At 40.6% G+C, this 25,818-nt stretch overlaps 1 protein-coding gene across 15 annotated transcripts in view; it reads right to left on the bottom strand.

Moving 5' to 3' along the window:
• The window catches only part of DCUN1D4 (defective in cullin neddylation 1 domain containing 4), a 38,769-nt gene extending 17,620 nt beyond the window's left edge, over positions 1-21,149 (bottom strand). For 2 of the 15 annotated variants that reach the window (XM_055700992.1, XM_055700997.1), the window contains exons 1-2: positions 21,020-21,105; positions 10,192-10,231 (exon numbers count right to left, since the gene is read on the bottom strand). In XM_055700992.1, the coding sequence (XP_055556967.1) occupies positions 10,192-10,231; positions 21,020-21,044 (65 nt within the window). In that variant the 5' untranslated portion in view covers positions 21,045-21,105. Of the gene's footprint in view, positions 1-2,752; positions 2,868-3,269; positions 4,078-4,166; positions 4,197-6,301; positions 6,472-10,191; positions 10,232-11,171; positions 11,243-12,766; positions 12,876-21,019 lie in introns of those variants that run through there. The other 13 variants (XM_055700989.1, XM_055700990.1, XM_055700988.1 and 10 more) reach the window with 13 other exon arrangements.
• Between the last annotated feature and the right edge of the window lie 4,669 nt (positions 21,150-25,818).

Genomic DNA, 25,818 nt, shown 5'->3' with positions numbered 1-25,818 from the left:
AATAAACTTTCTAGAAAGAATACATATCTCAAAAATATTACTGTCATAGTCAAAAAGAGATTATAGGAACACAACACAAATAGTGAAGACTGAAAACATCACCCAACAAAATTACCCATGTAAGGATAAAAAAAAAAAAAAATAGTATTTCCTTTGTATGGACAAACCAGGAGGAATCCAACATTTGGTCTCAGCTATAACACCAATTATGTTAATGATGATGCTCCTTTGATAATCTTCAGACTACTACCTCACATTTTCACACTGAAAGCACATAGGAGACTTGTCATTACTGAATCAGTTCGTTAATGTCGCCCTGATAAGTTGTCACTGAGAAACATACAAAACTTGCATAATTCCATAAACATTTGAAGTAACAAATCATCTCTGTTAGGAAATACGGTCTCTTCTGGAGAGCACACGTATTTTTTCACAGAAACCAAGACATTCAAGAACAGGTGCTTGCTTACTACCTTTTTTGCTTAATACAGGACCCACAAAGGCTAAAGTCCCTTGAAGGTTTATCCTGAGTTACGAATATACAGCTTCTGAGAAGTATGCCACTAAAACAGAGGCAACGGTAAAGTACTGGGCCTACAAGCCCTCATTCCATGAATTGGCACTGCACTATCTATACTGGGTTTATTGTATACACCATTCTCCGCATACAAACTGCTGTGGCAGACCTAGTTATTTGCAAAGCCCACTGCTGCAGAGGTTCCTGATTTCAGATTGATTTTTGCTAGACAAACTGAGATACCTGACCTCCAAAGACCAAACATGACAGACGTGAGCTCTGCCTGACAAAGAAGCATGGAAGTGGGAGGCAGCTTGCTCTTTGTCTAACTTGTTCACAAAAGGTTACAGGGGCATAAGCCAAATTTGAAGAAATCCTTCCCTGAAAGAAAATAAGAGCTCCAAGACTGAACTGAATGTTCAGCAAATGATTTCATACTGCCAGTCAAGTTGAAATAAAAATTGTTTTCTTAAAGACCAAAAGAAAAGAAACATACAGTGGGAAGCAGGGAAAGCCAAAAAAGAAGGAAGAAAGATAAAAATTGGAACCACAGGAGAGAAGGGTATTCCTCTGTGGCCCATGACCAGATCTGATTTCACCTCCGCTTCTAAAAGCGGGCTGCAGTCTTTTTCATAAAGCACTACATGGCAGTAGAATGAGGACTAGATCCATTAGTTATAAACTGAAAGGCAAATTTAAAAAAAATCCTTCAAATTATGCTTTCAAAAAGCTCTTAAAATTATTATATATATACATACTACTGAGAGTAAGAAATCAGTTTCTCCTAATTTTCATATTTGCATTACACAAATCAGTATCTCTTACTTACAGACAACCTTACTGTCTAGGGGGTTTGGGTTGTTTTGTTTTACCATCAGTGCCTTGGCAAAGGGAGGTGGAGTCAATTTTCATGAACCTCCCTACTTAGATTCCAGAAACATTTTGTCCTTGTTTCACTCCCTTATCGACAGGTTATTCAAAGATATGCATACATGTCCTCTGACCAACTATTTAGCTTTTGTATTTTATTATTTCTGAAAAGCAACAAAAAAAAATATTAAGAACACATACTGCTCTTTTGTTCTTGCAGGTGTTACATATGCAAAGCAATGAAAGGGAGAGTTGAAATCTCTTTCTTCTTCTGCATCAACAGATCATTTAATAAATTCCAGTGCAGCTACAGTTGTGCAACCCTATTAAACACAATGGAGTCACAGAGGCATAACCAGAGTCTTGATTTGGCTACCAGCATTTTTCTAACTCATGCTAGAGAATAAAAAGAAAAGCACCCAGCCTGACAGGAGAGAAACGCATCTTTTCCCTTCCTGAAGTTACTTGTTATGGAAGCATGTGTTTTCTGAGTCACCGGTAATACATGAACGTAATAAAGCTCAAATTCCACTGACTGACGCAGTGGCAAACTTTCTGGCTGCAAACGTCACTCACTTTTCAGCGTGAGGACAGTCCTGCACCTATCATGCAGGAGTATACAGTCCCATACTCCCACAAGCTCTGAATTCAGGGCATATAAATAGCGACTGTCTTGCACACAAGGAGCACATCTGAGGATTTCTGAATGACTGACGCTGACTGAAATACACATACTGAAAATCCAACACTTACAGAAGTCTCAGTTATGCAGCACTCGTGCCAAAAGAATACACACTGCTCATGCACACAGTTGTAACATGCTTGCACTTCTGTTGCCCAGAGGGAAGCTGAGTAGCACCGCCTCCATCACCACTCTACCACTGGCTATCACCTTGCTTGTGCAATCTTCACCTTTCCCTTACACAATCAGCGTCAAATCACAACGTGGCAGGGAGAGACTAGCAGGGCTTCAAATGAAAGCTGAGTGGACTACAACTACATTCACTTTTCTGGTAGGCTGCAAATTGAGAATGCCCAATCCAGATCTTATGCATGTATACAGAAAGATATTACTGTATCTCTTACTTGTTTGTTCAAAACCAACTTCTATGTCTATTTGACAGCTGGCAAACTAGAGCAAGGAGAATTTCCCTATAAGCTTCTTGTACAACTAGAAAAAGGTGAAATGCAAACTGAACCTAGATGTGCTTATCAATATCCCACAGTTCAATCACAGGCTATGGTTCCACGTTGAGAAACCAAGCGAATTTGAATACCATTTCCATTAGTATTTAAAAACACGATCATATCAGCTATTCAACTTTAGATATTCCATCAGTCTTAGCTCATGGTAAGATGACATACCCATCATGTCTACTTTTCTTAGCAGATAAATCATCTCCTGCTGCAGGTCTCCTCTTTTTCCTTGGAGGCATCACTTTACTAAAGCAGTCTGATGAACTGCAAGACCGGAGACTTCCTACAGAGGGAATTAAAAACACCAGTACAAGAAATGAAACTGTTGCAGACCAGTTAAACTGTGTCCACTAATAGGCATATTACAAAGGGAAAGGAAGGGAAGGGAAGTTAGTGGATTTTAAAAGTACAAAAGAAACGGTCTTCTTTCAATAGCAAAATCCGTCTCACTTTTACATGGTGTTCTATCACCAGATTTCAGTTAAGGCCAAAAGCACTGTATCAAAATGTACGGTAGTGCTGCTACTTCAGTCTAACAAAAGGAAAGAACTGAGACTATCCTAAAGAGGTATTTCAGTCCTCAAAAAGGCATCCTTATTTTTAGCCATTTATTCAAATCAGAACTTCTAAGAGTCGTTCATTACTTTTTGAAATACAGATGTGACTCAAAAACTAGAGCACCTACCTCTAGAAAACAGAACCTTTTTATTTTCAAGGCCCAAGTTTTTCATGACACAGAGAGCACGGGGTAGGAAAGCTTTTTGTTTGTTCGTTCTTTGGTTTTGGTTTCTTGTTTTCTTTCTTTTTTTGGCAGGGACGGGGACAGGGGAAGAGACATTCAGCAACCACTAGGGGGAAAAAAACGTAAGTGGCTGGCTGTATCATCTGGATAGTTCTCAAAGAATAAGGGTCCCCAAATAGGAAACAGCCAATTCAAGACACTGATGCCAATCAAGTGGCAATCCTTCCCTCCCCTTCTCTCTCAGCTACACACACTCCTATGTCCCTGGTGACTCTTCAGTGTGCCAATCCAGCTCACCAAACCTGTAGAATAATTAACCCAAGCAAAAAAGAATAACAACTTTCTGTAAATTAGCACAAGAAAGAGCACAGGACCAGCCCTTTTGACCACAGCAAGTCATTAAATTGCCATTGCTGTCTCATGAAAACAGTAGGCTAACACTCCAGGCAAAATTTTGTCCTACTTTCATGTATTGAACACCACACGGACACCTGAGAAAGGTGTGTGTAAGAGCAACTCAAAGAGCTATCAAAGCTCTAAGTGTTACGCAGAGAATTTTAAAAGGAAAGGAAGAGAGAGGTGAGGTATAAAAATTCAGACACAAAGCGATGCCAAAGAAACTTGCAAGAAAATATGAAGAACTCCAGCATGCCTAAGCTACCTTCTCTTAGCTTCAACCGCATCCAAGTTTAGCTATGCTTTATTAAGACATCCACAAAATCTTTTAAGTCACAGCACAGAAGCAAGCAATAAAACTTCAACTACTTTTTGACACCAAGGGAGCAGACTGAAATCAGAGGCCCAGTTCCCAACAAATACTAACAGCAATCTTTTGCTTACCTATTCTTCGTATCTTTGAAAGTCTCTCTCCTGTTATAGGAGAAACACATGTAAGGAACCTTACAGCCTCACAGGCTTTGCTACATGTACTTTATTTTAAACATGCACTGAAACTGTTATGCATATGAAAGTATGGATTTTTTTCCTAGCATTAGGCAACATGTTCAGACCAGTTTTTACATCAAGATGAACTAATTTTGTTTCAACTAATAAAGCTTTTGCACTTAGTACACCTTCTTTGTTCTTACCTTTATATTAAATTCTATTAAGAAAATTAATCTCTCTAGTTCAAGAAATACTCTTCCCAATTCAAAAATTCTTCCAATATGGTCCTTTTTTTTTATTTTTTTTTTTTACCCCGAAGCTCCCCCACCACAGCATCCTCCTAGGAAAGTATGGCCATACCTACACTATCTTACAGAAAAAGAATTTTATGAGTATTGTAAATTCAAATTATAATTTAACTACTTATCAAAATTTTCCAAGAATTACACTATATAAACTACTATCACATCAAAAAATCTTAATGGCTATGTCAGAAGACTATACTTGTAGAAGCACTGTCCAGAATACGTTACAAAACAAAATTAACCATAATATTTATCTTCTTCTCACCAATATCAAGATATATTTGAAACAGGTAAGCCAGAGACCATCAAAAACTCACAGCACACCTGATACATTTTACAAACCAAATTTAACAAACAAAGGATCCTGACCTGCTGAACGACATTTGAGCCATCTGATTACGCCTGCAAATTAATGATACCACAAAACTGTGTTCCCAGAAGTTATAGAAAGTGTGATGCTTTATGGCTTTTTAGATCAAGCTTCTAAAGACTCTGCCAGTAAGTATTTTTTGAACACCTACACAAACTAGAAACACTAAAGATGACAGCAGAACTTAACAGATGGCTAGAGACAGCCAACAGTCTTGGACACACACTAAACTCAATAAATGAAAACGTGTGCTAATGAACACCTAATTTTGGAAAATATGTATGTACTTGAGTACAACCTGTAGCTATCTCGTTCCTTTGAGAGAGATTTGATTGTTTAAAAATGCATTTCTATTAAAAAAAAAAAACCTGTTTATGATGGCTACAGGCATTGGATGCTGGTAAAATGCAAGAAAAACCATCACCCGCCACCCCGACCAGGGTTTGTGCAGCTTACTGCTTATTTGATTGCAAAAAGAAATATGCAAGGCCTATGTGAAAAGAAAGGCATAGCAAAAGACAAAAAATAAATTGAAAAGTGAAAATAAGTAAACAAAAAAGTGAAAACAACAGTTATAAAACAGGGAAACCACTTTGTCAGATCTGCAACCCCATACAAACCAAAAAATTTAACCCAAGAATTCCTGCTTGAAGTCTTTTCCTCATTAAATGATAAGCCATTTTTAGGAAGATCACTGAACTTGTTTTAAAGTCTCAAACTGATAATAGAATTCACCATAACGCAATTTTTCCAGTGTCTCACATGAAAAACTTGTACCCCTTCTTGGTTTGAATGTATCTAGTTGCAGCTCTCAAACTGACAGAAAAAGGAAGAAAAGAGATAGCTCATAAATTGGCAAAAGGCTATTAAATGCATATGTACACCCCCCACGCCCACAAACACACACACAGACACCAGGTGAACGAATACATTGTACATGTTTTCAGAGATTTAACATATTAATAACACAGGTTTGGACCAAGTCTTCACTACGTTTTAACTGTTGAACGATCTCCCTCAACTACTAAAAACACAGTACAAGAATGTGACTTCAAAAGTATTTCCTTTTATTACTAGAATCAGTATATTGAATTTGAAGGGCAGTTACTTCCCTGTAACAAACTCTGAGGCTTCAATCTGCAGAATATTTCCATGTCTTATTTCCATCTAAAGCTAAACACTACCAGAGTTTGGGTTGGTGGTTTTTTTTTTGTTTAAATTCCTGCAATTTCTTATTTTGGTGTATAGCTCACTAAGTAGCATCAATATTAACTTTTCCTACATACAGCTTTCCAATGTCATTTCTAGGTCTAGCCTTTCACAACTCATTTCACTTCCCAAAGGTCTGGTCATCTGCAAATGAACATGCAGCTTCCTCTGACTTCATGCAAAGTTTTGACAGGAACTTTACTTACCAAGTGCAGCTTCTCTGATGTGATTATCTTCAAAGTTTTCTTACTCCTGGGTCTCAACTCAAGACTGGCAGAACCCTCCTAGTTCTCACTGTTTTTTTGACACTTGAAGCTAGCATTTGCAAGGTAGAGCCTCCAAATGGCTGCTGAATAGGCCACCATCAGCCAAAAGCCTGCCGAGTATAAATGTTGTTTGCCAAACATTCTATTCCGTACTTACAAATTTGCAGGAGACAAAGCTACCAAAGGGAAATATCAACTCAAGAGCTAAAATTCACCCTAAGAAATTTAAACCAATATGCAAGATAATCACCACATGGGAGGGACACTCCAAGCATAGCAACAAAACCAGAACAAACAAAAAGAAAAAGCAGAGGTCAATAAATGAGAATTCTACAAGCTATGTCCCTACAGAAGTGATTTACAGACATGTAATTTTCACCTTCTCTCTAGATAATGCCTGTGAATAATCCTGCTCTTCTGATGCTTAGAGGGACGTTTCAAAGGAAAAATTATATACTGTGAATGCCGAAGCAATTGGAAAAGATATAGCTGCTCACTTAATGATGCAACAAGACCACCACAAGCACAGTTAACAATCATCGTTTTTCAGATACAAGATGAGAAAACCAAGGGACTCATCAAAACATCAAACAACTTGCAATCTTGTTGTAAAAGGAAAAATCATCTTCTCTATCTTGAATTCCACACTACAGAATTGGTTTGGACTCAAGAGAGTTTTCTTCTCTAAAACAAAAAAAATAGTAGAGGCAAAAGTAATTTTCTTCCCCCCACAAGCCTCAAGAATAGCAATGAAGCCTTGTTTTTGTTGGAAGAAGTTACCTCTGTTCTTTTAAAAAAGCTAGGTAACAACAGGAAACGTACTTTACTTTTAAAGACATTTTAGTCTGGATAGGTAAATAGGTCACAATTTAATAACAAAATCATAACTGTAAGCTATTAACAAGTCACTAGGTTTGTAGTTATGACATAGAAACAACTATTATTTCAAATTCTAGAGAGTTTTCTAAGTTAATGCATATACATACTAGAAGAAACTATTTACAGAATCTGAATGCCTGCTTTTCTTACTCCTACAAACAGCTAAAAAGGCAATGGCCCATGACACATTTACAGCCTACCTTATTTTTCAGATATACATGCACACCAAATACTAACACATTTTATGAGGCTGTAATCATTATAGGAATTTCGAAGCAAGATCCATCTTAGGTCCCAAATCATTGAAGGAATTTTGAAACCGCCACCCTCTAGCTCTTAGGTATCTAAGATCTAGTTCCAGAAAGGAAACCTGGTTAATACTTAAAAAGATATAATTTGCTTAAAGTAATTTAGATGTCCAGTACATCTATTGTTAGCTCAGAACAACTGCTTTGAAATAAATGTAATATGCATTAAGAGCTCGTAATAAGTATTAACCTAAAATTGAAATACTCATTTTTTTAAAAATAGCTTTTATAAATCTCAACAAATTTAGATATGCATTTATTAAGTCATCCCAAAAGCAGGGCCCACAACCTAGTAACATTAACTAGGACAGTTATATCAGAAAATGAGGAGTAATCTAAGTTAAGGTTTGCTCCAGAAAACTGGGTGTTAAAAAAACAAACGAAAAAAAAATCTCAAAACTAAAAAAAAAAAATAAATATTTAGATGGGTTTGGCAACACTCAAAAAATATTTTGAAATGAAGTTATTAACATGACTTTCAAATGAGTTCTGGACATGGAATCTCAAATTCATAGCACCCATGAAGTTCTATAAATTGCGTAACAAAAGAATAGTTCTCGACACTTCTTACTATGTAGTCAGTAATACTGGAAAATAGAAGACTCAAAAATTTAGACATATCAAAATCAAACAATTTGCAAAAGTAATTCTTTTTAGATTTAGATAAGGCTCTCCAGTAAGATGTTTCAGGAGTGTCAAGTCCCATACAAAACAAAAACGGGAGACTTCATTGTACTACATTCACAATGGCCAAAATAGCTCCTTGCACATGTATTTGTCCTCGTATGAGGAAAACCAAGCACACATTCCAACTGAATTTGCCTGGAAGTTACACAGACATTGGGGCTTCATCTTCCTCTACAAGGAGACATAAAACAGGGCAGAAGCTTAAGAAATACCATAATGAAATCTAAAGACGAGGAGCTTGCAAGTGTCAGCCTCTACTTTCAGTTCTCATTTCACACTTGTTCCTCGTTTGAAAAGTTAAATCATTTTTAAAAAATTACACTCTTTACTGGGATTTTGTGCCCAAACTCATTCAATGGGCATGTTTAAACTTCTGAGACAGTCTCAATTCGAACAACACGATGCAGGCAATAGGATATAAAGCAGTTCATCAAAACCAGTAACATGCTCAAACACCTTCCAACAGAGATAATGAATGCTCTGAGGCTAATTTCTTATACTGACCTTTATGACAGAAGTGCTAGGCAAGACATAAGACAAATTCCAAATACCTTAAGCACACCTACTCTTACTGGTTGGTGACAGAAAGGGACTACCTCAATGCTTCACAACAGCTTTCTGTGATCAAAAGTAAACAAAAATTATGGAATGTGTTTTCATACATGAAATCATTATGGATCTGTGTTTAATTTGAGGACCTGTATCACCAAGGGGAAAATTCCAAGCCTCCATCAGGAGACGGGACAGAACATCAGTTCTAACACACAGAGAGTAAAACCTCTGACTATCTTGAACTACCTGCCTCAACCTCTTTTGCAGAGGTTTTTCATTTACATAATCAGCCAATTTCAAGTATCATGAAAATTAAAAAAAAAATATTCTAGAAAATATTTGACAGAAGCCTTTTGTGTCTAGGATAAGATAGTTCGACTATGAAATAAAGTCACCTGTCACAACATGGAGGAAGGTACGTAAGCCCAAAGTGAGCTCTGTCAGATCCCAAACAACGCAATCTCTTCTCACTGTTCTAGGCTAAGAGTGCGCTGGAAATATAAGTGTATCCCAGAAATCATCAGGAGGAGCTAACAGCTCTCCCCTCTTTCTTAAGTTCTCAAGGTAACATCAGCAAACATAGCCAACACCTCAGGATAGAGAAAAACTTTGAGACAGATGGTAGGACAGATACGGTCAGTTTTAAAGAACAGTTTTGCTGAGTGATCAGGGCTTGAAGCCAGTAAGTTATTTTCCTTCCTCCTTAGGTATCACGCCTGAAACACAGAAAGGAAGGAAGGAAGGAAGAAAATCAAGGAAGATGCCAGCTCATAAGTAGTAAGTGCAAAAGGAGGTAACAAATGTTGCAAGATACCAAGTCACAAAGCACAAATGCTGATGAATCAAGAATGGCAGCAAGCTACTACACGGCACCTGAGATGAAGGCCTTGAAAAATGATGACATTTTATTTTAACAGAAAACAGATTTGGACTTAGACACTGAAACAGGAACAATCTGCATCAACACCACCCAAGCAAAAAGCCAGGTTGTTTGGAGCACAGCATTTAAACTCGGTCACAGGCATCACAATAGCCACAAGAGGTCTTGATTCTGCTCTGTTCTCACTAAAGCTCTTTCAAGAGTCAAAACACTCTAAGAACATGGATATTCTGCTAGTCTAATGGGTTGAGTCCAATGAGTGAGAGCAATTTGCCATAAAGTCTTCTAAAGTACCAAGAAATAGTAAAATGACATACTGCTGAAACCTGTGTGAGTCCTTCACAATTGGATAAAAAAAAAGCACAAACATCTATTTTGAAGAAAACTTTAAAAAATCCTGGCACTTGTTTTCTAAAACTCCCTTAGCCTTCTAAAATACCATTTTCAATTATGTTAGAGAGACAACTTTGATGAAGCATGTTTAAATTGTTTCAATTCATTTCTACTACATCCCTAATAAATACCTGTCTGGTGATCGTCTTGACCAACGTCCTCTGTCAGATTCTGCAAGAGAGTAGGAATGATAGAGTTAAACAAAATGGTGATCTTCATTGTTCAGTAATGTTTTTAACCTTTATTTGATATTAATATTAATCTTAATTACTTGAGGAGCATCTAGCTAGCACTGCAGAGCCTTTGTGTTTTCCGTTCATATTTATTTAAAAAGTTACCCTTGCAAATTTACCTAAAAAGTTCAAGGATAATCTTTAAATTGGAATATTTTTTTTTTTAAATCAACATATCAAATTATATTTGAGTGGAAATAACTATCCATTGGATGGGGAAATTTGCACTGCTGTATTGAACAATTCCATTAATAAACAGCATTAGAAACACTGAATTTACCATCCACCTCAGAACTGGCTTTGCTTAATGACAAACACACTACATATTCTAAATAAAACTGATTAAAAACCAGCTGAAATCTTGGAAGCAAATTACCCTTTTTTTTAGGCAGCGTCTTTTCAATTAAATTGTCGGTGTACACACAGAAGCTATATCAGCATTTCCAGCTATGGTTGCAATAAACAAATGCATTTGCATAACAAACAAGCAGGGATAGTCTTAAAAAAAAAATATCATCATTTCACTTTTTGTATGGTTGTAAGAGGAAAGCTTGCTCACTCAATATGTTTTCCACAGGAACTGTAAGAAACTGGGTAACAATGATGATTACCATTATTTGGTGTATCTAGGAAAGCTCCTTCTGTGAAGACATCTAAATCCAATATTGTAGTGAACAGTGCTCAAGCTCCACTCTGACCCCCAGAGTATAATCTTTCACCTTTTACTAATACTGCTTATCTCTTACGGGATTCAAAACTAACAGCTTCTACAAAAAGGCAGTCCTAGTTTTTACAAGTGTAATCACTTAATTACAATCACAAAACATTCTGGACTAAATCCCTAACTATTCTGATAAAAGAAAATGGCAAGTCATTACCAGCCTATTGAGGGTGTGGTAAATCTTGTGAATATTTGCCAGTGTTGACAGGTGAGAATTCAGTTGAAAATCTAGAGATGGGGGTGAAAAAAAAAAAGTTTTAAACTCTCCGATTTCCAGCTGTAGCAACCTAGATCTTAGTATGTTCTGGTCATTTAATTAAATCATCACAAAACTATGAAATAAAAGCCGCCTCAACATTTTCAATACCAAGTGTAATAAGTGAAATCTGTAAAAGATATTCTACGTATGCATTTTTCTTAAAGCATGGGTGACCCTCAGCAAAAGAGAGCTACAGCTAAATACAAAATTATATTAAATATATATGTATATACACAACTACTTTTCTTTGAACTGAGAATCGCTTTAATTTCTATGCTACCCAGTTCTTCTGTTCATTTATTCCAAACCCAATTTAAATACCATGTAACATTCTAAAATCTTACTAAAAATGCTAGTTTTTTAAAAAGGTGATTTTATTCATACACCCATATTTTTCTTTATAATAATTGCCTTGCAAAACTAAGTGACTGGAATACAGTTACACAGTTGAAACATGACTTTTCTATAACAACCCAAAGGTCACAATCCAGCAGCTGTTAAGACCAGAGCCAATAAAACTGAAAATGAAATATTCTGACACTTCAGCAAAGAAGCCATAGCATAGATGTTAACTTTGATTCCATGCTCCAAAAATAAAACACTTGAGTTAGCTTCAGCTGAAAAAAGTGACTAATTTTTCTCTATTCTTTTAAATCTCCTATTTTTGCTAGAAACATCAAGGACAAAAATGGAAAATAAGTACTTATAAAAAAGATCAACTGTGACCCAGCCAGACAGCATGCAAACCAACAAGAAGCTCAGAAGCTGGACCCAGACCAGCTGACAGGGATCAAAGACAGCCAACTACTATAGAGTATTTCCATTTGAACTGCAAGTAATTTAGCTACCCTACTAGAACTCATGTGCAAACCCACTCTAAACAGAGACGTGTTATACAACAAGCAAAGTATTTCAAGCAAAATTCTTCTGTAAGTGTGAAGTTGTATGTACCTAATGTAACCACTCAATTAATGCATTAGAGCATTTCTACTGTGAGACATTTGATTTGACTTCTCCCAGCAGTTGATAAAAGATGCAAGTAAGGTCAAACCCATGATTTCCACATTTCCATTCCTAGCATTTCAAACGAATGCTCTCAAAACATGCTCTTAACATGACCGAGAATCTAAGGGTCAAGAAATTGTCATAAAATATCAGATCCCCAGTTCAGCGAGCCACACTGACATGAAGTTAAAAAGTGGATCTGAAGGAACCACCTGCCGTAAGTGTACTTGTTACAGACATTGTCATGGAATTCTTCTGTCGTGGTGAACAATAAAAAAAAATATTTAAAAGATACCAATCATGCATTCCATTTATTCTGTTAGCTAGAGAGTATCATTTCACTAATTGCTACCTTTTTCTTAAAGTATTGTCCCCAAGCCACCACCCCAGCAATACAGTTTCTGTAAATCAGAAGTGCCAAACATGGGAGTTTCCAACTTCAGATGTACGTATCTACATGAAGTCTAAGACAATCCAGATCATCTTACCAAGATACGATAGGAAGATCTTGCATTTTGAACAGGTGCTAATTTCTTCCTACATTAAGTGCTCAATAGTTCCATTTTTGCTAGTCAAACAATACTAAGCAGAACCATTCTGCAAAAAACCAACCCCGAGTTTCTTAGTCAACCTTCAATGCAACATAAAGGAATTTAAAAAAAAAAAAAAGGGGGGGGGGGGGGTCTGAAGAATATAAAAGCCATTCTGAGAAGGGCAAGGTTAAAATAAAAGATTTTGTGAACTGCCAGATCAGACTAAGCTTTGTGGAATATGAACTTTAAAATTTCTGTTGTTGCTCAGCCTAAAATCTATAAAGAACGTGAGTCTTTAGAGAAACTAGTTCTATCTTAAGGTAGCAAGCTGAGACCACTGAGCAGATAGTTTATTCTAAACTAGTATCAAACAATAATTTCAGATGGTAGTCTAGATAGAAAATATAAAAGTATTTTAAAATTTGTATTATATGTATTAGGTATTGCCTTTGAAATAAGACATTCCTAGGCATTTCAAAGCACATCATACCAGTATGTTTCACGCATCCACTGGAAATATCCTTACAATTTTAAGCTGTTACTTAAAAATAAGTTACATAATCATGATGGACTTAAGAGGGGTTACACAAATATATTTTACAGCTCTTATACAACAAATGTCACACCTTAGTTCCACAGAGACTGGTTCATCTGTACAAATACAGAGGACCAGAGTCCAAAGTTTTCTCTCTCCCACAGGGGAAGCTTGAAAAGTAGAAATATTATCCAAAACCAAACCCAGGTTTCTTTTACAGTAACTGTTATAAAGGCAAATACATGCAGCAGGCCTTGAATTATGGAAGTTAAAAATTACAGTTTGGGTCACCTTCTGAACTGGTTACAGTGTCTGCTATATCTATATTGCAAAATACACGAAGTATCCTATCCCATTGAAAAGGCATATTTTGAAAAAAAGGTTTTGAAGAAACAGAATCCAAAAAGGAACACCTCCTATGCTCCAATAACATCATCGTGAAAATTAGCAAGGGGACAATGGTGTAGTCTACATGAAAAGCGATTCAACAGCTGGCTGCAACTGTATGCTTCAGGAACACGCACTATCCCCTCCACCTCCCGAACTTCCGCACTTGCTTATGCGGCCTCCAAGTTGTGCTGGCCTGACCCCCCCCTTGGTCAGCCCACCACCCCAGGAACCTTAGCTGCAAAAAATATGAACAAATAAACCCTGCCAACTCAGTGGTCTGAATCAGATCACCAAGGAGTTCTGAATCAGATCTCCAAGATCACCAAGATCACCAGAACACCAGATAAGCAGAGTTAGAGCAAGAAATAGGAAAGGTCCTCCCAAGTGGGAGCAAATTAGTCTCTCGTGGCAGCAGCAATGTGTTAAACAGTATCCGAGCCCCACTATGAGAAAAGTGATGCATCACATGAAGCTACACACTCAATAGCTCGTTATATGAACTTTACATGAAGAAAGCCATCATGTGTGAAGCTATTTTCCACCTGAATACAGGAGTTTCAAAGCACATGAATTGGTTTGAAAATATTTTGGGTTTTTTCCTACAGAAAAAAATTGTTTCTAGTAAAGTAGCACACAGTTTATTGACCCAGGATCAGAAGAAGGAAACCTGCTTGCTTCATGAATACTGAAAAGAGATGTGCTGGAATGTTTGCTCTGACTTTAAGAGGTGTATGTCAAACAAGTGTACATATTTTGTTGATTAAATTACTTTTCATGCAGGCATTAGCAAGGATTGAAGCAACAGAAATTTCAAAATTTTATTAAACACTCTGCAGTAATTCAAAATGTAACAGCTACAGGGGAAAAAAAAAATCTGAGTAAAATAATTGCAAATCCAGAAAGGAAAGAAATGCCAGAGCTAACCTAGTATCATGAAACATAAATCCTGTCTATAGTTTATCATTAAAACTTACTGTTAAGTGTTAAATTCTGGGATAGTCCATTAGTCACAATTACATGCAATTTAAAAGTAAAAAGCAAACAATTAAAAAATAACTTTTAAAATATTATAGATTAGGGTTTACACTACAGACCTGATAGTTATGGTAAGACGAAAGAAAAAACAGCTAGCTGGGCTTGTTTCCATAACAAACTATAGACAAAAATGGTTCTACATCCCCTCAATTAAGGCAAACATATCAAATACAATGAACAAACAAAAAACTCAGATCTCTTAAATATAAGCAAATGACACAGGCGAACTGAACTTGAATACTCCACTTCCTTATCTGAAATGAAAAAACTTTAAAGGTCAAATCCAATTTTTTATCAGAGGGAACAATGTACTGCCAAACTATTCAAATGAAACCATAAATGAATGCCTTTAAAAGTGCCTACTAACACATACACATGTACCTGCCTGAACAAAAACTTTAATTTAGTTCCCACCATCAAAATTATCCCTTTAAAGCTTGGACAAAACACATCTACAGAGTGCACTACAATCTACTAAATACCTAGTGAAAAATTAACAATAGTACTAAACCAAATCAGCAGCTGAGTTCAAGTTTCCTTTAAAAGATTCTAGATTATTTTTCTGAGCAAATAGAGTATCTATACAAAATCTCACAGTAACAGTAGGTCTAAAAATATTTATCCTAGACAGACATGCCATATAAATGCTATAGATAGAACTCTGTATTAAAAATTAACTATGGATGTAGTTGTAGTAGTAATTTTATTACTGCTAAGATCTGACTCAGTAGAAATATTGTGGGTAATTTTCTTTAACCTTCACAGAAAAAAAAATAGATAGAAAACACGTACTAGACAGACTCATTCCTGAAAATTAAAGTGGGATGTTTACGCTTTTGCTTTTATTTAATCGGTTTCCTTTGAATTATTATTTCCAGTACTATTACAAGGTCTTTATTATTTGAAACAAAGTACTGTGTTCTTGATCAGTTTTAAATAAACTTTACTTATCAAAAAGAGAATTATTTAATCTTCTGTGAACTACACCATTTTATGCTCTGTAGTCTTACAAAATTACCCTAACGGTAAGATAATTTATATTGATTAATGAACTTAGAAGTTCAGATCTGAAACCTACATTTGGTGAAAGCCTTCAATACTTATATTCAGGAAGCACAATTTCATATTCATTACTAAATACAGAAAACAAAAGGTGCATCAGTTTTATTTACACAAAAACAGCGCAACACACCCAAAAAACGAGATTCCCAAACCACAGTACAGAGCAACTAGGAACTGACTCTGCACTCCTGTCAAAGACAGGATTAAAAATTCATTTCCAGCGTGTCTGTAGCTGAATCTGCACAGGCAGTGACACCCTTACCCTTTAGCAGGGGCAGCTTGCAGAAAAGACCTCTCTCTCCCAGCCCATGATGCAAGAGCAAGCATGCAGGTAAGGGAAGACAGAGAAGAACAGGCTTGAAAAGTAGGATCTCCCTTGATTTGGTGGGGTTGGACACCGGGTACGATTCAGAAAGCAAAGGAAAATAGAAGTGAATTCCAGCCTGGATAGTAAGGACATGCAATTAAATGGGGTAATCCATCCTAGCTTGAGGAGCAACAGGGCCTAGCCATTAAAGCTAAAACATGGTGCTGCTGCAGGATGTTTCTCCTGTATGTGCATACAGAGCTGCACCAAGCTCAGAGCTACTGCTGATGCCAGGGGCATCCAAACCCACAGCTGCAAATTTGTGTACATTTGCCAAACACAACAGCCTAAAATGTTCTAAAGCTAAACACAGAGTGATTTAAACTATTACAAAAACAAACAAAAAAAGAAAACCGGCAAAAAGCCCAAACAACAAGATGTGGTTGAAATGACTAAACACACTAAAAAAAAAAACAAAAACACCCTACTTACCATTTTAAGATAAACTGTTCACATTTAACTCTAACATTTGGTATTACCACATGTAATCAGTTACTCACTTTTTCTGCAACAAAATATTTTAACATTACTGCATGCTACATAAATAGGGAAAAGCATTAATCTTTCTTTCCCGTATGAACAAATCTTTGGTCTAACTAGATATTTTAAAAGTAGCCTAATCTGAAGGCTTGTTTACAAAAAGAGCTACGGCAGCCTAAAGTTCATTGCAAATTTTGGAGCAATTTAAGCAGCGCAAAAGTTGTATAACTGTTACCTTAGTTTGAATGCATTTCCATTTACTTTATATAGACTCTGAAATAAATAAGAGCTATGCCAACATTTGCTATACGAACATGTAGGATAAAACCCCCTGCACACTGGCTCATAGGGGTTGTCAGAGTTTGGTTTGGGGGGTGTGGGGTGGTTTTGTTCAGGTGTTTTGTTTTTTCTAGAAAAAGACCTAACACTAAGTGTATTTCTGGTGCAAAATGTGTTTCTGTTGCTGCAAATACCACTTGTATACCTACTACATGTATTTGATAAGCATTCCTAATGGAGATTCTTGCCAGAATATATAATATAAAGCTGGAGTGACCAGCCACAGTTGGAAAATAATGAATAAAAGCAGTGGATAATTACAGCTACTTTAAATCTGTTTCTAAAGCATGTATTACCAAATCAAACAGCATTTCAGCAACTCCATGTTACTCCAACTGTGAAGAGACATTCTTTCAGTCTACAATTCAAGAACACAGGAAACTGAGCTACAAAGCACTTAATACAGAACAAATTTTGCACCCATTTGATGAAAAGTGTTCATCCAGTCTAACTCTTACTCGACTATCAAATTAATTCAAAAAAAGTGTCAGTGAGTTTTGCATCATCAGCTGCTATGGCCTGAAAGCTGTTTGCCAGCACTACTCATAACTTCATGCCAGATTAGGTGTCATCTGGCATCCCACAAAGGGCATAAAGCTAATAAAAACTTTGTATCTTGTGCTCTAGCTAATTCAGCAGAAATGCAACCCTCTCAAGTACGCACTACTAGGGTATCCAGCACCACGCAGATCTGGGATTCGTCATGATGGATCTGCAGCAGCCTAGGAACAGCTATGCCAATCAGAAGCATTACTGCCCCAGCTGTTTGCTTCTTCCTCTCTGGTAAAAATTACTGACCCTACAGCCCTGCAAACACCACAAACCACTCAAGGCAAAAGACCAACCAAAAGCAACAACAACAAAAAAAACCAAAACACAACAACAACCAACCAACCCTGTCAGTTTAGACAATTTAAGTAAATAGCAAGAGCTAACCCAGGTACATTTGACTGAGTGGATCAGAGAGTGCTCCTGCAAACCATTTCACCAGTAGAGCAAGGGAAGCAGTAATCTACAACTAATGGGCAGTGATGAGCAGCTGCAGCAGACTGAGTCCCACAGTCTGTGCAGCCACACATCTGCATCAAGCCATACCAAAGCGTATGTCACACCAGGGCTTGGCCTGAGGACAAGCTAAAAGCCTTGTAGCTCTAACAATATGTGTATTTATATATGCATATATACACAACTATACATATATACAAAACACTAAGCAAACTGATATTTATTTCTCTCTCTTTATGAGCCGCAAGTAGAAATTCTGTTTCATCTCAGACCTATGATTTAAAATAAGACAGCTTAATTGGACAGTATAGGAAAAATGCTGGCACATTTGAAATAAGGGTTCTGGTTGAAGAGCTTGTTAGTAGTCTTATTTATTGCAAAAGAAATAACCACACTATTAAATGCTCTAATATTTAGATTGGAGAGAAGAGCTGTATGTTCTCGTGGGATGTACTGTACTTCCTAGTGCAATGTTTTTTGGCAAGCACAGGACAGACAAATTAAGGAAGTCCTCCTCTTCTGCTTCAAAGACCCAAACAAAACTAGGAAATAATGCTTTGAAAAAAACCAAAGTCTTTATTTTCAATATTACCAAAGTAAGGTGGAAAAAAATGAAAGAAAATACTGGATTAATAATTCGCTTAAAGTTAGCACCAAAAGTACTCAGACAAAAAAAATTTAAATCAAGTGCTGCAAATAAACAAAATCTTATCCTGATGAAAAAAAAAAAAAATCAAAAGGAGCAAGGAAGACTGTTTACCTGCCTAATCAAATTTACTGCATGGCCTTGCACAGAAAAGACATTTCAAATTACAGTTATTGGAGTTGCAAGAAACTTTTAAGCAAACATTTGCAACAGAAAAAAGGAAAGTTCATGTTTCTCATACAATATGAAAGGAGTATATTCAGTCCTGGAAAGTAAAATTGAAACTGAACAAAAATGTATTAATGGAGTTTATATCATAAGAACATTTAAGAATCTAACAAGTATCAAAAAGAAGGCTCAAAAGAAATGTTCAATCAAGAAACAATCGTAAGCCAGCTTCTGTATGTGTAAAGACATGCTGCTAACACTTAGTTTCAAGCACTGAAATCAATGAGGAAAAAAACCCAACTACTATGAAGCTAGAGATAATGAGGTTAATTTAGGACAACATTCCTATTTAAAATAATACATACACAAGGCCATAAACTGTGCCCTGCCCCACCCCACCCACCTCCCCCTCCCCAAAAAAAAGAAAAAACTATTGACATGAAAGATTCAATCATGCCAAAGGACATTTTTAAAGAAGCCAGTAACAGCTGAAGGCTGAGAAACAGCACTCTTCTTGTTTTATGCAGATAAGTGTAAAAAATCACCACAGAGTCTTAACATTCTACATGAGGGAGCACTGGAATATGTGTAACTGCAGCTCACACGTGTATCATGAAGATCTGCACTTTCTGTTTGGATAGAGCACATGACAAAAGATACTGATCAGAAGGCATTTTCTAGAATAATTATCCTTCCATTTCCAATACGAGGCAGTTACTTGTGCTTTAATGGCTACCTTAGCCACGAACATACAACGATCCCTAAATATAAAGCCAAAATATACCAGAACCACTCAAGTTCTAAAAACTTAACAGTCAGAGCCTTTACCAGGCTACCCCTGTGCAATCTCTTGTTTTGAGAAACGCAGGAGGATTCAAGAAAACCCAGGCAGGCCTCATGCAGCGTTTCTTTCCATAATTGCTTTCGGGACTTTGTCCAAAAATCAGGCCATCATTCATTAACGTAGGATCAAAGCTTCCATTTCCATTATCTTTCCCATAAGCTGGCTCCGCAGTAATAAAGTGTCTCAGAGCAGCAACTCCTTGCACAGTAAGAACATGTTCCTGGCAGATTTCACAGGAATCGGGAACATCGTTCTGCCGACACCGCTTTGTGCTCGGGATGACAGCCTCACCCCTCCAGGGGACAGGGCCTTCCCCGGCCCCCCCGCAGGTGTGTGACCCCCCGCGCCCGGCAGCCTGCCCTGCCCCGCCGACAGCACACGGTCCCGCCTGCCCCGAGCAGAGCCGGAAACTACACTGCGGAGACAAAGCCCTCCCCGCGCCCCGGCAGAGCAGGCGCCCCGACTCCCGCCCCTACTCCCGCCCCGCCGCCACACGGCCTCGCCCCGGGCCGCGTCCCGCCCCGCGCCGAGGGCAGGCCGCGCCGGCCCCGGGGGCTCCGCGCCGGCCGTGGGGTACCGGGCTGCCGCTGGCCCCCCGCGCGGGGAGGGGCGGCGCCGCGGCGCCTGCTGGGAGTTGTAGTCCCCCGCCCCGCCGCCAGCAGCCCGCCGCGCGGGGCAGCCGCAGGGGAGACTCCACCTCCCACAATGCGCCGCGGCCCCCGGTCCCCTTCCCAGCCCGTTTCTCCTGCACCGGCCCGGCGGAATCCGCTAAATCAACCGCCACCCACCTCTCCCCCGCAAGCGCACCGCTCCCACGTAGCGAGGCCGCCGAGCAGCTCCGCAGCCCCCGCCCGCCCTCCCGCTGGCAGCCCCGGCTCCCCCGCCGAGAGCCTCGAGGGCCGGCCGCGGCCTCACCCGCTCGCCAGCCGGGTCGGGGAAACTGCGTCACACCCTCCGAGCGCCCTCAGCCCCCGCCGGTGCTGCTCCCCTCACCCGTCGACGCCACCACACGGGCCGCTACCGCCCCACCCCGGCCCCTCCGCACCCCGGGGGAGGCCGCCGAGGGCCGCGGGCCCCCGCCGTACCCGCAGCAGCCCCCCTCCCCCCCAGGTACGCACAACGCGTCTCTCCCCGCCGGTTCCGCACCCGCAGGCCCGACGCCCTCCCCCGTCACCGGGAGCCCCGGCGGAGCGTTCGACCGAGCCTCCTCGGTGAGGGGCAGGAGAAGCCGCCCCCACCCAGGCGGCGGCGCCCGCCGGCAGAAAGACCAGGCCGGTGACGCCGCGTGCCGGCGGCGGACGGGAGGGAGCGCGCGGCCCAGCCTCGCCGCTACTCACTGACAGCGGCGGCATCCGAGTGCATTTTCGTGCAGCGCACACACTGCCCTGCCCGGCCCGGCTCCCTCTGCCCCTCTCCCAATCACGGCGCCCAAGCAGGGACACCTCCCGCCCCGCCCACCGCCGCCAACCATTGGCTCGGGCCGCCCTGAGGGGCCGCAAGTCCTGCTTTCCTACTGCACGAGGCTCCTGCCATTCTCCCTCTGCCTGCCCCGGGCAGCCTGCCCCGCCCTCTCCCGGCCTCCCATTGGGCTCCAGGCTGCGCCGACCCCGCCCCCCCTCGCTCTGACTGGGCTTTGCCGGTGCCAGTTTCTCCTGGCCTTGAAAGCGCGTGCAGAGAGCACCACTTTGTGTCACCGGTAGCTCAGATTGGCTACGGCGGCCGAGGGCCGCGCCCACGCCCGGACACGATTGGGTAAGCGGGGCAGGGGGCGAGGCCGCCGAGGCTGGCCCGCCCCGCTGGGGAGCGCCCTGCTGCCCGGGGCGGCGGGCAGGTGCCGCAGCCGCTCGCCCCCTCCCCTCTCCTCTCCTCTCGCGGCTGCCGGCCGTTACGCGGCGCGGGCACCGGCGGCAGCGCGCCCTCCCCATCTCAGTACCGAGGATGCTCCGGCGGCAGCCTGAGGGGGGACGGTAGCCAGTCCCGGCCGCCGCACCTCAGAGCCGCTCCCTCGGCGCCCCCGCCGTCGGGACAAGCCCAGGCCCCCGTATGCCGGGGGCTCCCAAGCCTCGCACCTGCCCCACCTGCTCGGGTAACGCCTGCCCTCGGGCAGCCGGTGCCCTGTTGTCGTGGCTGGAACAGGTAGCTGGTGGTTGGGACGGAAGACTTGCGGGCTACGCCACCTTCCTTTTGCTCTGCCAACCCAACTTCGGGGTAGCCCAATCGCCAACTACTTCAGAAAGGCTCCTTTGTTCCTCCCCTCTCCCTCCTCCCGAGGAGAAGATGGCAGCCCGCCCACCCCCGCTGCGCACCGAGGGCCGGGTCGCTGTTCCAGCAGGCTGGGTGGTGAGGAGGCACGGGGGCCAGCGGCGGCTCCTCGCCGGCAGGTGAGCCCGGCTCGCTCCCCGCAGTTACCGTTCCCGCTCCCAGGAATGGGCGCGCGGCCCCCCCTGCCCGCTGCTGGCGGCGCGGAGGGCGCTGCCCTCGCTGAGCCGGAGCGGGAAGGCACCTTGCAGCCACTGTGGCTGTGGGCTCCCCACCTCGTGCCCTTGCGGGGATAACAGCCTTCCCTTGCCCTACTCCGTGTTGAAACACGGGCGAGAAGGGATTGCTACAGCACCACCTGCACACGATAGAGGATTATTAAATCAGAAATTACCCATGGCGGGGGGGGGGGGGGGAAGTCAAGAGGTTAAGTTAAAAGAAAGTCAAGGACTCAGAATTGAGTAAGTGCCAGATTTAAGGTAATTGTCCCTTTGGAGCAATGCATTAGTATGCAGTGCTGAATTAACTTATCACACACCTGTTTGGGTTTGGTTTTTTTTTATGACTCCTTGCCTTATTCAGTGAACCAGTCAGTATGTTTAAGTGCAGCCTATATATTTTGCAGAGCAACATCTCATGTTTTCAACTGCCTGTTTTGCAAAGAAGACTGAGTCCTTAAGAAAATGAATTCGCTCTTCAGAAGTCATGTACAAAGACCATGTCAGAGCAATGAAAGACCCACTATTTAAAAATCTTACTTGTTCACTAACCCCTTGAAATTACTTCAGTAGAACTTTCTGCCCCTCCAATATTTTCCTGTCTGCACCATCTTTTATTTACCTTAGCAGCGGTATATTTTACACCACCACCTTTGAAAAAAATAATAATTCTATCATAGAGTACAGCAGTATAAGCTAGGTTTCACTTATTGAGTAGTTCTAACATTCTACATGCCAGGCATTCGCGTCTGTGTGTGTCATCCCAAACTCTTATACCCAATAGGGGCACCATTGAGTTACAGTTAATCTGATTTTTTCTAATTCTGGATTGAGAGGAACAATTCCTTTAGGGGTGCCCGTTTGTTCACATTGACCATAAAAAGCACATAGACTGCTGACTCAGAATAAAAACGTATTCGAAAAGAAATCTTCTTCCGTGCCTTACAGAGCTGTAAACTGACACAGTTCTAAAAAGGTGGCACAGAAAAACCCTATCTGGTTGTATCTGAAGTCAGAAAGGTTTGTACTTTTTTCCCCATTTATGTTCATCTAAAAGGAAAGATACCACCTGGTTTTACAAATCTTTCTGTAGATTGTAGCTTCCATAACTACTGCTATCCATAAGCATAAAGAAAATAACACTGTAGGTTTGACAAACAACAGCTCACAATATTTTTGAATACTTGAACGCATAAGTATAATCCCTGACCCTTAAAAACTAGATCTGCAAAGAAATCCATAGGGAAACACAAAAGAGACTTTGTTTTCTGCTTCTGCCTGCTAAACAAGGGAATGTATGCTTTGGCCAGAAAAGGCCTGCCCCACGAGAGCATGGCCCATTACAACATGCACCTTCATTCCAATCTCAAGAAGGTATAAATATCCCCTTTGTTACACCACTAGCTGTAAACCGCTATACAAGTCTCCAGGCTGGCAGATGCTACAAAATCACGCCTGTGTTTTCCTTCTGAAGCCTGAGTTTACAAAACGCAGAAATACTTCACGTATACATAGAGCAGATCAATCAGATCGTGGTTGGCCGAGCATTGTCTCAAGGACAAAGACATCCTGGCATCCTTTCTTTTGTGCCAGTGTAACCACATGGACAGCTAGGTAGCAAGGTAGAACAAAGAGCAAGACTGCTCCTAATCTCCCCCAAAAGCAAAAAGCTCCAAAACAAAGCAAAAAACTGCAACACTACTTTTGGTTTTGTTAATTTGTTTATTTTCCCAGCCAGATGAATATCCTGATCTGGCTCGCTACACATATGTGCAAATGCTCCCATCAACACACAGGAGAGGAATAATAAACCAAGAACTGGAAAGGGGCAGGAAGGAAATGCATCAGTCAGTTTACACACTGCTAGATCAAACATAAAAAAAAAAAAAAAAAAGTTTGCAGTTCTAAGGAGACTGTCATTGCCTTTTTCTGTTTGTGTTGCTTTTTTAAATTGAAAGCTAAAATGGCAACCACATAAAAAACTACCACAGACTGTGAAAAATATTGGCTAACATGAGAATGAAGAGCCATTTACTTGATTTTGTCTTCTTCACTATCAGAAACATAGTGTAAGAGCATCTCTGAGAAAGAGGATCCCCTCTGTTTCCAAAGGGTATCTGACACCAAATTGCTAAAGCCACTGCATCTCTCAAATACTTTCATTCATCTTGTTTTGCTTAGAAACAAGCTTGAAAATTAATTTTGGGCAGCAGAATCACAAGCCATTATGTGTTTTACAAGTCAGAGGGAAAAGAGACTTGTATTGAAAATAAAAACACTACCAGAGCAGAATTTGCTGAACATTAACAAAGCAGATAAAGCAGCAACAAAGCACAGTACAGGGCATTGTAAGAAAAGAAATAAATTGTCTACCCGAAGCCCAGCAATCACAGTTCTAAATCATTTGCAGATACGAAACAGTAACTGATCTCCAAGTCAATACAAACAGCTTTATGTAATGCTTCTCAAAAATTTTTTTCACTGTCAGAGTTACAATGAAACACCTCAACCATGCGTTATTCTTGCACGGTGTCCGCAGAACAGTACTGATCAGGGATAAAAGAGGACCTCAGGTGGCAGAAAGTAGCAGCTGCAAATTGTGTAACTGCTTTGAAACCACTCCTAGTTAAACAATTCACGTCATTTTAGTTGCCCTGTCCCATGGACTCATACTATGCTCGCTGTTGAAGTAAGGTTTGTTCTGTTCCACCTACTCCACATATGACTTTGACCCCAAAGGTTCTTTGTAACACCCTGCAAACTAATTTTACATACATGAGGAAAAAAACCTCATGTTTTGGAGCTGTTGTGGCTTACATTTAAATCCTTAAATTGGATTTCTAGGTTTTTTTTTCAACTTCAGTTTGAAAATTTTTAAAAAACATCTGTTTAATTCATAATTAGGAAGCTCTAAGCAGCCAAGCTTAAAAGAACAGCCCAGAACGTCCCCTGGAGGTGCATCAAAACAATGAGCACCTTTGTGGCCACAAAGCTCCCTCAGTCTCAGTAGAGGACCTGAGCGGGTTTTTTTGGTGTTCTGCTTCAGTGAGACATGTGGAAGCTGGTCAGGGCACACTTAAGCTACACCCAACTTGTTTCAGTAACATGAACTCCAGTTCAAAACCAAAGGGTGTGCCAAACTTGTAAGCTTGTAGCTGCGGCACCCTTTTTGAAAATGGGAAGTAACAATTCCAGGTCCTCCTCGGTCCAAGAGGTTTGAACCGCAGCTCCCAGGTTTCAGAGCGCTCTGTGACAACTCCTGAAGCTAAGCTTACAATACACACAGAAATGCCAGAGTCGAGGCCCCAAAGCAGGAATATATGTAAGAGGAGACTTGAGTCTCCACCCTGCTGAAAAATCCAGTACAATCACTCTCAGAAATTGCTTTCTTACATGTTACCTAGAGTCCTTTCTCTTATCCTGAGATACACACTGGTAGGCTCCTGATGCACTGCTGTCTCTTCCTGTGTATTCCTAGAAACTTTAACTGACCTGCACAGAATGTCAGAGAGAATGGAATTAGGAGTACAACAGAATACGTATTATTTAGAAGTTATTATATAATCTAGACCTTTTTAACCATAACTACTTTATACATTTTATCTTCTCATGCTATTTCTGAATGCATAGTTATTAACAACCTTTTTCTTTCATAACAC

The sequence above is a fragment of the Falco cherrug genome, chromosome 1 (genome assembly GCF_023634085.1).
Source record: "Falco cherrug isolate bFalChe1 chromosome 1, bFalChe1.pri, whole genome shotgun sequence".
NCBI lineage: Eukaryota > Metazoa > Chordata > Aves > Falconiformes > Falconidae > Falco > Falco cherrug.
This window is presented reverse-complemented; position numbering and strand designations above follow the sequence as displayed.